This window comes from Camelina sativa, chromosome 13 (assembly GCF_030686135.1).
Source record: "Camelina sativa cultivar CO46 ecotype springtype chromosome 13, ASM3068613v1".
Taxonomy (NCBI): Eukaryota; Viridiplantae; Streptophyta; class Magnoliopsida; order Brassicales; family Brassicaceae; genus Camelina; species Camelina sativa.
The window spans coordinates 4660101-4674231 of record NC_141892.1 but is presented as its reverse complement, the minus strand read 5'-3'; the positions used below and the strand labels follow the sequence as shown (position 1 = coordinate 4674231).

The 14131-nt window shown below is 32.6% G+C and overlaps 1 protein-coding gene and 2 pseudogenes across 4 annotated transcripts; 1 reads left to right on the top strand and 2 right to left on the bottom strand.

Annotated features, from left to right (window-relative positions):
- The first annotated feature begins 2429 nt into the window (after positions 1-2429).
- On the top strand, positions 2430-3363 carry LOC104735210 (glutaredoxin-C10 pseudogene; annotated as a pseudogene). Its single transcript, XR_015578027.1, has one exon. The product of XR_015578027.1 is annotated as a glutaredoxin-C10 pseudogene (transcript).
- A 2227-nt stretch (positions 3364-5590) lies between these two features.
- On the bottom strand, positions 5591-8695 carry LOC104735208 (beta-fructofuranosidase, insoluble isoenzyme CWINV6-like; annotated as a pseudogene). Its single transcript, XR_015578026.1, has 8 exons — positions 8485-8695; positions 8330-8338; positions 7206-8065; positions 6971-7119; positions 6533-6774; positions 6336-6426; positions 6021-6224; positions 5591-5904 (listed from the first exon to the last, which is right to left on the bottom strand). The product of XR_015578026.1 is annotated as a beta-fructofuranosidase, insoluble isoenzyme CWINV6-like (transcript).
- A 1244-nt stretch (positions 8696-9939) lies between these two features.
- LOC104735209 (beta-fructofuranosidase, insoluble isoenzyme CWINV6-like) lies at positions 9940-12843 on the bottom strand. 2 transcript variants are annotated; one of them, XR_015578556.1, is made up of 6 exons: positions 12505-12843; positions 11287-12152; positions 11019-11166; positions 10662-10900; positions 10472-10562; positions 9940-10346 (listed from the first exon to the last, which is right to left on the bottom strand). XR_015578556.1 is itself a non-coding variant. In XM_087482347.1 (6 exons), exons 1-6 carry the CDS (start codon positions 12599-12601, stop codon positions 10152-10154), a joined length of 1647 nt encoding a protein of 548 aa, XP_087338473.1. In that variant the 5' UTR covers positions 12602-12829; the 3' UTR covers positions 9949-10151. The 2 variants fall into 2 exon arrangements, 1 of the variants encoding a protein (XP_087338473.1); XM_087482347.1 differs by having other exon boundaries at positions 9949-10346; positions 11019-11179; positions 11289-12152; positions 12505-12829.
- Positions 12844-14131: the final 1288 nt, after the last annotated feature.

Below are 14131 nucleotides of genomic sequence, written 5' to 3'. Positions count from 1 at the left end.
ATATAAACGTTTTGAATAACAAAAAAATTGCTATTTTCACTAGGCATTGGTTTATTTTTAACCAATATAGACGTTTTAAATAAGAAAATATCTCTATATTTTCACTAGGCATTGGATATTAAGTCCGAGTTCCCAGAGATCTGTTCCGGTTATTAGAGGGAGAAAAATAAAACTCTGGTCACTATATTAGAAAGAAACATGATTGTTAGTGCTTTGGACATAATAATTCAACTATGGCACCAACACGACGCAGACGTTAAAAGAAAGAAAAAAATACAGAAACGTGACGCAATCCGAAGTTGACAGTTTTTTCTCGTTGTAAAGAAAAAAATTACAGAGGCAAGTGGTCGGTCCATGATGTCATGATCTGAATCTGTCGACCCATTAAGTGCTTCTTCTGCATTTGTTATATAAGCTCATAATATATACTTGTATATTAAAACATTATTTAAAAAAGATTGTGATTCTTCAAAATAGAAATTATAAGTAATTACGACATCTTTAAAAACTATGAGAATAAAATTAAATCTTGTTTACATTCAAAAAATAATTAGATAAAATAATTTATTTATAGTTATCTAAATCGTGATTGTTTCTTGATTTTGAGTTTTATTTTTTTCCTTGTCAATATCCTAATAACTTCCGAAAGTTATACATGGAAAAATCTGACTCTAGTGCATCTTCCACTACAATGAGTCAATGACAATTTAAAAGATTGAATATTAAAGATTCACGTTTGGTTGGTTAATATTCTTTTGGAATATTCTCACTTGTTCATTGCCAATTGCAATATGTCACTGAATACTTTGTTAAAGTCAGACCAATAATCACATTTTGACTACTATACTAGATATATTTAACTTCAAACAATCCCTTATATAATAAAAGGGAACTGCACAACCTTTTTGTGTAGACTATATAATATATTATATAGATTATAAGATTAATTATTTGATTATTTGATAGGTTATAGGTTATATAAGTTGTAACCATTAGTTAAATCTCGATTTCAGATCCTCTTATAAAAGATATTCCAAAAAAATAAAACAAAATCTCCACTGAATATTTAATTAACCATATATAGACAACAAAATCTCAAAAATTAATACTATTCACAACAATTTTTAAAAACAATCACTTTTAACCCGGGTCTTAAATTTCAACCTAACTTTTATTCACAATGACTTCTAAAACCAACCACATAATTTATATTTTATATAAAAATTACAATAGAAATTAAAAAAATTAACCCTGGTCATAATCTAGTTCAACTAATAATTAGGAAAACCATGCATGATATACAACATTTACAAATTATACTAAATCAAATAAAAGTACTCATTAAAACATCTAATACGATATAATAGAAAGAGTACTTTTTTATATATAATCTTCTTCAGCAATTATGATTTTATGATATGTTATGTAATCAACCTGTCCTTTATATATTATTTAATAATCATAAAAATATTTTGGTAAGATACCGTTGTCGACGTTAGCTGAGACATGGTCTGATGATTCTGATAGCCGATGACGTCAAGTGTCACCAATTTACCCTGAGTTAAAACAAATCAAATACGTCAGCATCATTTATAATTGCTTCGACCCCCTTATTGTCCATGGCCATGTGACAGATCTTTCTCAAACGTACTCTTCATCTACGGTGTGCTACACGCTCCATTTATATCAATCAAAAACTATTATTGAATGTGCTATATAATGTCCAAACCGAATAATTCAAATGATTGTTATTAAACACGGAGATGGTTTACCTAAAAACTTGTTCGCACATGAGCAAACCAAATTTTGAAATAGAAGAAATATTATAACCATTCTTTTTACAGAGAGGCAAAACGTACAAACCACCGTAGAATCGTATTCCATTTTTGTCTTTTGTCGCATTCGATTAAAAGAAAAAACATTATTATCGATCGTGGGTTTCAAACATTAAACAACAACAAGTCGTAAGATTAACGGTGATGTTTGCCCGTAATAGCGTATACACCAAGCTATATACAATTATTTCGAGGATCTCGTCCTCCTCCACGTACGCCAGATTTCATGGAGAAACTCAAAACCAAAACGTGTTCCTTTTTGTTTGGGTGTTTATTCCTTCTATATCAATATTTTTGCATACTATATAACATAGTTGTATTAATTAGTACATATAGTAATATACATTAGTTGTAATATCGTACATGCATGTTTACGTTACATAAATATATAATTTGTTTACAGTATATGTGTGAGTGAGGAGGGCATACACATAACATTTTATTAAAATAAATACAAAACCCGCTGATTTTAGGGATATTATATTTTTCTCTTAAAATTAATTAATGCCAATTAGAAGCCAAAAACCATTATCAACTTTTATATACAGAACATAGTTTAAAATTAAAAAAATTTAGACTAAGCTATTAGCTATGTATGTTCAATTGTTCATTCATAAATAAGATGCGACCAAGCTGACCTCGAAAACAAATTTAGAAATGACCAAAACAATTATTTAAAGGAAAAAACAAATAGAAATAAAATAATTAGCTAATGGTTACGTCATTATAGTGACACCCAATTTCTCCATTTATGGTCGCTCTCATCTTGCGTTGACATCAACAAATCTCCCACTCTCTCTCTTTTTCTCTCCCTCTCCCTTTCTCTCTAATAATGAAGACGATGCGAGGTCTACGGAACTGTTCAAACGACGCCGTAACGCTAGACCTGACGGTTCATCCTCGTCCTCCTCCTCTTTCACCAGCACCACCAACAGTCTCCTCCTCCACCGCCTCGACAAGCCTATCGTTCGACGAAGAGGAGACATCAGAGTCGAAGATCGGACGGCTGATATCAGAGCATCCAGTCATCATATTCACTCGATCTTCCTCATGCTGCATGTGCCACGTCATGAAGAAGCTTATGTCTACCGTCGGGGTTCACCCAACAGTGATCGAGATCGACGAGGTAGAAATCGCTTACCTCGCCGTTGAAGCTGCTCCGGTGCTCTTCATAGGTGGTGCTTGTGTCGGTGGGTTCGAGTCACTTGTAGCACTTCACCTTAGTGGTAACCTTATTCCTAGACTCGTTGAAGTCGGTGCCTTATGGGCATAACTGTATTTCCCTTTTAATGTTTTTTTCAGTCTAGCTCATTTATAACTAATTATGAAAATCTGATAATCATAGTTTAAGAAGAAAAAAATCCATTGTAAATTTCCGTTGAAAATCTGAAACAGAAAAAATGTTGTAGTATTTTTTTGTCTGAAATCTTTTTACCAGCTGGGTTGTGTACTTGTGTTGTTTAGGTTATCACGTGTGAGATTGATTCCATCATAATTATAATATATATGAATTATTTTGCGTATTGAATTTATAATACATGTTGATCGATTTGAGAAGAAAACAAAAAGTACTATGCTGATGTCTGTCTGACAAATTAGTCCGTATATATAGTTCTGTTTCTAAATACAAATGATCGATATTTTCCATCTAGTAAGTTTCTGATATGAGATTTGGCAAATTTTCTTCATTAATTTGGGGAATGAAACTGAAAAAAAAAAAAAGAGAGAGAGACATTATTATTATATAGTACAACTATGTCATCGATGACCGGTCTCTCTATTAAATATTGACCTCGAAAATATGAAAAAATTACTATTTTTATTATTATTTATAATGTTATATGTAAAATAGAATCCGTTGATTACCACGGAATCTGACTGCTCTCTTTTGACAATTTTGGTATTTGAGTATCTGGATTTTTTTTTTTAATTGTTGTGATCGTTAGGAGATTTTGGCCGAAGAATCTTTACTTCTTTAGGTTGTAAAAGTAGATGTCATCCGCAATTATTGCACTATCACTGCCGTTGGATTCCTTCTTCGATACGTGAGACAATCTCTCTATTTACTATAATTTCGATTAATGAATTCACTCACTATCCATGTGTAAAAAAAGTATGTTTATTGAATATTTTTGTCGCTATCAACTCAACCACTCAACACTAGCTCACGTATTTGAGAAATCAATCTACAATCGATTGTCTTTGTCTCTCTTCGGTTAAAATATGATTCACCTAAGCTAGACGAATTTTGCCAAGATGCATATGCTTTTCATTTTGTCCCTATTAGTGACCTTTTCATACATGCATGTTAGTGCTAATTATTTTTATAAAAATTTATGAATTTCCTTTTGCACGTCAAAAACAAAAATCTACCCTTTAGACCCGGACCTACCCAACACCCGCATAAGATATGGGAGCTCCTCAGTGGTGGGGTGGGGTTTGGTTAACATTTGAGGGGGAAACAAGTTCTTTTTCTCCATTAAACATCAACAAAAAATTATGAATTTATTATATTTTAGTTTCTTCTTTGGTAGTATATATAGTAAGATAATTATAGTAAGCTACTTAAAAAAAAAGTACAGTAAGCTACTTTTTTGCAAAACGTAAATAATCACGCAGTTGTGTTATATGTTTTTTTTATTTTCTTTTCCAAATCAGGTCATTCCAGTTGTACTGCTGGTCTAACCGCAACAAGGGAATATATAACCCATTTAAAGTATGCAAGACGAAATTTAATTATTAAAAAAAAAACGGGGTCAACTTGTATAAAGCCATGAATATAATTTGATGTTTTAATTATTGTATAGGCAGAGTAAGCAATAACCAATGAGAGATGAATGATGTAATGCACATACATTTTGTATATAACGACAATATTAAAAAGGGAGATACCTAAAGAAACGAAATGATTAAAAGGCAACATTAAGTGAAGGTGAGTTTACAATGGCCACAGTTTAAAGGATACCGGAAAAGACATGTGTATGATTAACCAATGCGGCAATGCAATTTATCTTTTCTTTGCTTTCTCTCGATCTTGAGAGACATCTCCACCACAAAACTAAGACAGGGCACTGGTTAAAATCCAAGTGATTTATTTTGATAACAAGTTGGCAAATCTCGTTTGTTTGAAAAAAAAAAAAGTTGGCAACCTCTTTAAGATAAAAGATATCTCGATTCAAGAGAACAAAAAGGGGGAAAAACAAGGGTGACTAAGGTAAATGACGCAAAAATGACGTGGTGTTTATTTTCTTAAATAATTGTGGATTTTTATGGTTTATGTTTGGTAAAAATAGTATGGATTTTCACGTTGTTTTTAAAAGTAAAAACTATCACGTAAGATAAATATAACGAAAATGTTAGCACATTATTATTTTTTTCTTCCAAATTTATGCTATCATAGCAAAGAAACCCACAAAAATAAGTTTTTTTTTTTCAGAAGTTTTTTGTGAGAGAATGTTGAAGCAGTAGAATTAAGATATTTTTTTTCCTCCCTTAACGGTGCTTTAAACTCTACAAGGCTGTCATGTCTTGTGCTTGAACATGGACTTATAAATCTGACCTCATACACCACTTACCCACCACTATTGAACTCGCCACACTAATTTTAAAATACTTATAACGATTTTATATAGTTAGTCCTTTATATTATGTTGATATTTGATAGTGATGTTATAAAAAATGTTATAGCCCTTAAACAAAAAATAAAAATAAAAAAGGAAAGCAAATTTGATTAATTGTCCTGAAATCATAACAAGTAGCAAACCACTCCCTCTAATGTATGTATAAATGGTATCCTTTTGATGTATACTTACAGTGAAATTTGAAAAATGACAGTAAACAAAAAAAAGATTAAAGTACAACAAATATGATGATGAACTCTATATGTGTACCTATGAAGTCCAATTCAACAAACTAAACTAGAATATCATTTTAAAGTATCAAAGGCTTATCATAACATTTTTTTCTCAAAGAAATTATAAAACACAACCATACCAATCGCCCCAACCTGATCTGTGATGGACTGATCATCCCGGATCGACTTGCAGGTTTTCGGCCCACCACCACATTTCTGTACAAAAGATACATATATAGTTCTTACATATTTCAGCAGTTCATACCAAATTAAAGGATACATGAAACATCTGGTTGGATCTTCAAAATGTAACTGTAATTATTACCACTTACCAACATGACTACTTAAGTTGCGTTTGAATTGATTTGTGCTTTTCTCATGCTCCAAGCTTCCAAAGAGGATATGGTCACACCTTTTGTTCCATGATTGAACACGTAAAGCCTAGATTCTTCACCTATTGCTATTTTTGGATAAACCCTAGACGTTATCACACTTCTTCCTTCTCCCCCAAAGCTCTCTATAACCGAGTGATCAATCTAGAAACCAAAACCGTTTGACATTCCACAGTGATATTGAAAAAGGTCAAAATTAGGGTTATACATAAATGAAATTTGCAAATAGATAGTAGTATTTTTTTTTTATCTTACCAAACATCTTAACGAGATCTTTTCATGTCTTGGGTCGATATCAAGGACTGTTCCAAATGTAGCTTTCTCAATGTTGTCTCTCAATGAAGACCTACATGACCATAATATAAGAATGTTAATTGTTAAATCACACATCATATAGCATACGTATATACATCCGTCTTAAAGTTTTGATTGAAGTAAAAAAAAAATATTACTTGCTCTCATCGCTGCACATTACAACGGAATATCCATTCCCACGACGAATAACTCTAAAGAAGATTGCAGTGTGCTCTGTTAAATCATTGCTAGCCAATGCTAACAATCCAAAAGGCCCGTAAATGCCTTTAATGGGTGCGCTGTAACCAGCTGTAAAAGTCGCTTGATCAACTTCCTCTGAATCCAAAATCTCGTTATCGTTTTCTAGATCACGTAAATCAAAAGCTACTTCTATGTCGGCCTTTAAGAAAAACAAAAAAAAAAAACAAAAAAAGGAAGATAAAATTCGTTAATACAAAAGAATAAAAAGCCAAAATGTTAATTACAAAATCATACACGAATAAAGCAATCTATAACTATAATATACTCGATTATATATTTTTTCCTATTTAATGTGGGATTGCTAGTAATTAGTAAATCATAATAAGGAAACTGACTTGTGATGCAGTGATACCAAAGATTTCAAGAACAGAGCCGCTTTCAAGTTGCTTGTTGTACAAGCTAACATTTTTGGCTCGGAGATTGTTAATTTCCTCGACTGGCCATTGCATCAACTTCTTTCCAGCCAAATCTCCCTTGGGAGACCCTAAGAAGGAAAGTAACAGATTCATGAAGAAAACATTTTTTTTAAATTTTTATTAATATTGGTAGGTATAGGCCTATAGGATTTACCATAATTCCAGCCCATCCTTTCACAATATCATCTTCTTTGCTATCTTTCTCCGTAATCCATCCCCATGAGATCCTCCTATTCTTAGCGCTATCAAAGAAGGCCTTCGACGCGTATAGATTTCCGTAATCATATTTCAAATCATCAGCTGTGTTAGTGAACTCGGAATCTGCGGAAAAGGTTTCTGTCTCGGAAGAATATGAACCAATGACATAGCAATCACTGCCTCCATAACTCGCCTTCAACACATGCCTCACACTAGAATTGTTCACCGAAGTATCTAAACCCTCTCTACCTGTGACTGACACGGGAAAAAAGTCCGGACATTCCCACATTCCGGTGATTTGTGATTCAAGTAAAGGCACCGGATACTTTGTCCACTGGACAAAATCATCACTGTGGTACAAAATCGCCATCCCTATATCACTATCTTTCTCCTTAGCTCCCACAATAACTCTCCATCTCCCATCTTGACCTTGCCACGCCGTAGTTGGGTCACGGAAACCATCAACGGGGACGTTACTAGGTGGAACCATCACAGGGTTGCCTCTAGCCTTTACCCACTCACGAAGCAAAGGGTCAGAAGCATCCTTAGGTTCCGAAAGAACTGTCACCTGGTGTTTATTGGTGTCGCTTCCGGTGTACAGCATTACAGGTTTGCCATCATGGAGGATCGTGGCGGATCCTGACCAGCAACTGTTGATGTCAGAGGGATCTGAGGGATAAATTGCTGGTTCAAGTTGGATCCAGTTGACCAAATCTTGTGAAACAGAGTGTCCCCATACCATAATGTCCCCAAAATATGGAGCCAAAGGGTTGTGTTGGTAGAACAGATGGTAGAATCCTTTGTAATACAATGGTCCTGAAGCAACAACATATCACGAATATTTTGGTCCCGTTAGTTTTTCTTTTTAATCTAACATCCACAATCAACTTTCTACACGCAGAATCCACATATAGCGTCTAGATGTTGATCTGCCTTTAAACCTAGTTTTTTGCAATTAGATGCCGCCTTTGGATGTGAACTTGATCGTTTGTAAAAAATTATGTTAACTATTTTATCATGTATGCAATATTGGATCCCTGTGATTTAAATAAAAGAGACAGTAGAGTATTTAGTTTTTACCGTTGGGATCTTCATATTCCAAGATGCATCCAAGGACCAGAAGCGCAACAACAAAAAAATTAACACAAATATTAATTATATCTTTATGTAGGTACTGAAAGCATTGATATTGCACATCGGATATCAGAGAAAATAAAGACGAAAAGAATCATAACCGTTGAGCCAATTTTTGTGAGCTTGAAAATGGAAGGAAGTTCGGTAAGGTTGGAAGTTGCCATAATCATCGCAAGAAGAAGCTTCCATTGATGATAGAGGCGAAAGAATTAAAGTAATGAGGAAGAAGGTTTCGTTGTACTTTACAGTTTCCATGTTTACTACCTCTTCGTATGTCCTAAGGTTAAAGTAATGAGGAAGATATTCTCAAAGTATATTGTATTTTTGTTAAGGTTGTAAAATACATCGACCAGCTGGCAAGGAGGTTATCCTTTTAGTTTACTTTATCTTTTGTCGGCTTCAGTTTTCGTTTACAACCGTGGAAATATTTGCAGATGGGGTTACCATAATTTTGTTTGGTCGATCGTCTTTGTTTGTTTATGAAAGAATTCATCCACTCAAATGTAGGCTTCTACTGATAACTATTAGAGGAACAAAAGGAAAATGAATAAAAAGAACAATGAAGAACGGAATAAACAATTTTTGAAGAATGAAAGGAAAATATGCAGAGAAGTAACAAAATAATGACTAGTAACTAAATAATAACAATATTTTTAAAAATATATTAAATATTAAATAAATAAATCAATAAAAATACTAATACTATTTTTAATGTATGTAACATAAATTTTACATTTGAATTTAAAATAAAATTTGTGAATTAAATTTAGATACATCATATTAAATACTAATAGTTAATATTAACCTACAAAATATTTAATTTAAAATATTCTTTAATTTTTATTTACGATATACACATCTTTTAAATTTATTTTACTATTCATACAATTTCCAAATAAAGCTTTCAAATTAATTTAACATGAAATTTTGTATCAAATATATTTTTCTGCCAATATACTGTGAAAAATATGAATATTATGGTATTATAAAATAAAAATATTATTAATAAACATAATTTTTATTTATTTTAAAATAAAAACGAATTTTAATATTTATTCTTTTTTGGTCCATTTGTTCCTTATCAATTTTGGAGAAGAACATTTTTGGTCTAGTGTTCCTTATTTTATGAGAAATATAGAGAAATGATGAGTAAATACTATTTTTTGTAAATGGTAAAAATTTTGAGAAATGATGAGGAATATCATATTTGGCATTCTTTTCCTAAACTTTGGTTACCAGTTGGAGCTGTAATCTACTAATCTATACGATCATGATAACAAAATACGTGGCATAACTTTACCAAAATAAAATAAAATACGTGGCATAACTTTATTCCTGGGTTATTAAACAGGTCACACTGTACATGTATCAATATTTGGCATTTTAATTTATTTTAAAGACTAATATTTGATATATAATAAAATTAATTTCAAGATTGAAAATTTCTAATTACCAACTCTTGTTAAATATTTGATTTAGATCCCTTTTAGTTGTCATGTTGCTTACACACACACAAACACAAAAATGATACTGTAGAAGAAGAGAAAAAGAAGAAATATGAGAACTGAGAGAAGGTATTATTATTATTCGTGCAAATTCACTAGAAAAATGAGAAGGCTGACAATAGTTTACTCAAGGAAACGACAATAACCACACCAATAACTTGATAACAAAAGAACATTCAGCAGTAGGTCATGATAAAGACACAAAAATATCTTTACTGCAGTCCAAAGATCATTATTAAATATTATCATTATTAAATGATTAATTAATAAGTTGTGTTTGTATTGATTTCGGCATTTCTCATGCTCCAAGCTTCCAGAGACGTCATGATCACACCATTTGCTCCATCATTAAACACATAAAGCTTAGCTGCTTCACCAATTGCCAATTTGGGATAAACCCTTGATGTTATCACACTTTTTCCTCCTGCTGCGTAGCTCTCTATAATCGAGTGATCGATCTAGGAACAAACCAAAAAAAAAAGAGTGGTTTTCACAAGTTAAATTGTTTATAAATAAAAAGTCTTAATTTAATTAAGGCGAAAATAAAAGAAACAAAATTGCACAAATGCTTAATTAGTCTTACCAAACATCTTAATGAGATTTTCTCCTGCCTTGGATTAATGTCTACGAATGTTCCATGCGAAGATTTTTTTACGCCGTCTCTCAACGAAGACCTACATATATACATAAATTACCATAACATCAGATTTGCACAAGATAGAGAAATAAACATATTTGGTTTCATGTTTGTGAATTAAATTAAAAGATCTGACCTCTTCTCGTTGCTGCCCATTATAACTGCATATCCGTTTCCACGTCGGATGACTTTAAAAAAGATTGCGGTTTGTTCAGATAAATCATGGGAAGCCAATGCTAGCAATCCAAAAGGCCCGTAAACGCATCCAACAGAGCTGTCACGATCGAACAGAGTCGCATCATCAACATGATCAGCCTCCAGTATTTCGGGGTTATCTTCCAGTGATGGCAGATTAAAAGTCACTTCCACGTCGGCCTTTAACAAACAACAATAGAGAGACAGATAAATATTTATAAATTGTTGAAACAAAACAATAAGATAAATCTGATAAAGATACATGGGATTGCTAAGAAAACACGATGAGAAAACTTACTTGGGCAGCAGTGATGCCAGAGATTACAATGGGCGCTCCGGTTTTGATTTCACAGGAATCGAGTTTAACACTTTTGGTCCGGAGATGGTTGATTTCCTCAATTGGCCATTGTATCAGCCTCTTTCCACTTGTGTCCAGCCACATTTCCCTGGGAAGAGCCAAAAAGCCAAAAAAAAAAAAAAAAAAACAGAATCAATTCAACAAATTTCTTCACAACTAATCTCTACTCTAAAATTACTTTAATTAAAACCTAGAATATTAAATTTACCATAAGGCCAGCCCATCCTTTCTTGAAATCATCTTCTTTGCTATTAGTCTCTACAACCCATCCCCAGTTGATCCTCCGATTTTTAACACTATCGAAAAACGCTTTCGAGGCATAAAACGTTCCATGATCATATCTCAAATCAGCACTCGTCTTAGTGAACTCATAATCCCCTAAAAATTCTTCATTCTCAGAAGAGTATTTACCAATGACATAGCAATCATTGCCTCCAAAACTGGCCTTCAAGACATGCCTCACGTTAGCATTGTTCACCGAAGTATCTACACCTTCTTTACCAGTGATGGAAACCGGGAAGAAATCAGGGCATTCCCACATTCCGGTTTCTTCTGCCTCAAGTAAATTCACCGGATACTTTGTCCACTTGACAAAATCATCGCTTCGGTACAAAATGGCCATTCCTGTCTCAGTATCTTTCACCTTAGCTCCAATGAGCACTCTCCATATCCCATCTTCCCCTTGCCACGCCGTTGTTGGATCACGGAAACAATCATGATAGACATTACTTGGCGGAACCATCACAGGATTGTACTTTGGCTTAACCCACTCACGAAGCAAAGGGTCAGAAACGTCCTTTGGTTCGGCAACAACTGTGACTTGTGTCCTGTTGTTAATGTCGAGTCCGGTGTACAAAATTACAGGTCTGCCATCAGGGAGGATCGTAGCGGATCCTGACCAGCAGCTGTTGATGTCATAGGGCTCAGAGGGAGAAAGGGCCGGTTCAAGTTGGATCCAGTTGACCATATCTTGTGAAACAGAGTGTCCCCATATGATCCTCTTCCTACTGAACTCAGGGGCCAAAGGATTGTTCTGGTAGAACAAATGGTAGAATCCTTTGTAGTACAATGGCGCTGAAACAACATTTATAGTATAAATATTTCATCATATGGATATGAAACAATTATTGGGTTCCTTGTGTCACAAGTTAATGAATTGTATAGTATTACCGTTTGGATCTTCAGGTTTCAGAAATGCATCCAAGCACCAGAAACGACATAAAATTAAGACAAAGGTTTAGTATTTATGTACAAAGATGATGAAACATGTGAAATAGCTAAAATAATTTTTTTAAGTCGTTAGCAACCAAATTCAATAATTAATTGCAATACATAGAAATGAGCTATAGTTCTTGCTTTAAGAAATATATCTTTGGCAAACAAGGTCTATGAATATAAATAGGAAGAAAAAAGGAAGAAGTAGAACCGTTGAGCCAATTTCTCTGAGGTTGGAAATGGAAGGAAGTCCGGTTAAGCACTTCGTTTTGATTAGGATCTTGGATGTTTCCATGATCAGCCGCCATTGATGATCCGTCTCACTCTGCTACGGGTTTTGATGCTCAAAGGATTACGAAAACTGTGTGTGGCCTTTCTTTTATAAATACTCTTGAGATCTTGCCAAGATCAAATGATTATAAAATCATCAGAAAAATTTATCGTACTTATAATGCCATTGGCGTTGACATTGACAAATTCTTATGTATTTTGTCTTACGCTCGAAGTATCGTGGAAGAAACTCTCAGATAGTTGTTAATTATGTCAGTGTAATTTGGTATAATTATTGATTAAGCTAGCTTTGCAGGCGTCACTCGTCAGTCTTTTTTTTTTTTTTGTTGATAAAGAGTCGTCGATCTTTGTTAATAATACATTGCAGGTAAAGTCTTTGGATTGTTCATTAAATGTTATTTCTATTAGTATTACTAGAAATTCAATAGTAAGTTGTATTAAATTTTTCTATTGCTATAATCATTTCTAAAATTTTAGTTAGATTATAGAATAACATTGAATATTATATATTAATATTCAATTATTTAGATTCAACATAAAATAAAAAATTTGTTTCAACGAACTTTTTGGCTACTGAAGAAGAGACAAATATAAAGAGAGTTCAGAAGACATGACTATTTAAATAGACACACGTCCATAACGTCATACATCTATTAAAATGAAAGTTGTGATGAAAAAAATATAAATATAAATATAGTGAAATGACACAACTCTATAATGAACATATACAATCGTTTGATTTTTTTTTAAACCATATAAACACAAAATTTTACAAAAAGGTACTACGAAAAATCGCAACTGTCTGCACTTGATTATACCTAATAATCAATATAAACTGATTTTAAATAGAAGACATCTTTATTACCATATTAGAAATTTCAAATTCAATAACTCACTATATAATTCATCTAACTGTTGGAAAAAAGACTCTAGATATTTTTATTAAATTTTTATATTTAAAATTAACTAAAAGTTGTAAATTAGATTCATCATTCCAAAAATCTTTTGTTAAATCAAGTATTGGAGGAATTTCTTTATTTTTAAAAGAATGAATGCTAAAGAATAATTTTGAAAGCCGTAAAACATATTGAGATTGAAAATTTATATTATTTTGTGTCGTGGAAAAAAATGAAAACAATTCAAACAGTAAACAGTTTGTAATTTATCTATAGATTTCAAAAGATATGAATGTTCCAATGAACACAACTCTACAGTAAACAGTTTGTAATTTTTCATAAATAACCGTTTTAATTAATGAACCATTGCGACTTTTCAATAAATATCCAAAAGGTACGATTGAAAAAACATAATTGTTGGTCGTATTTATTCGGATTGTTATTATATATAGATTGAGGAACGTTCAGCAAGTCGGGTTTTGTTTATGGAGTAAGTTATCCTTATGTATACAGTATACTTATTAAAGAAATGTACCTATAGTCTTTGTTTTGGAAAAGACCCTTTCAAGTTTCAATAATTTAATCCTTTAAAGTTTTGTATTAAAAACTAGGAGACGGCATCATATTGCTTAAGCCTTAAGTCGTTGAAAG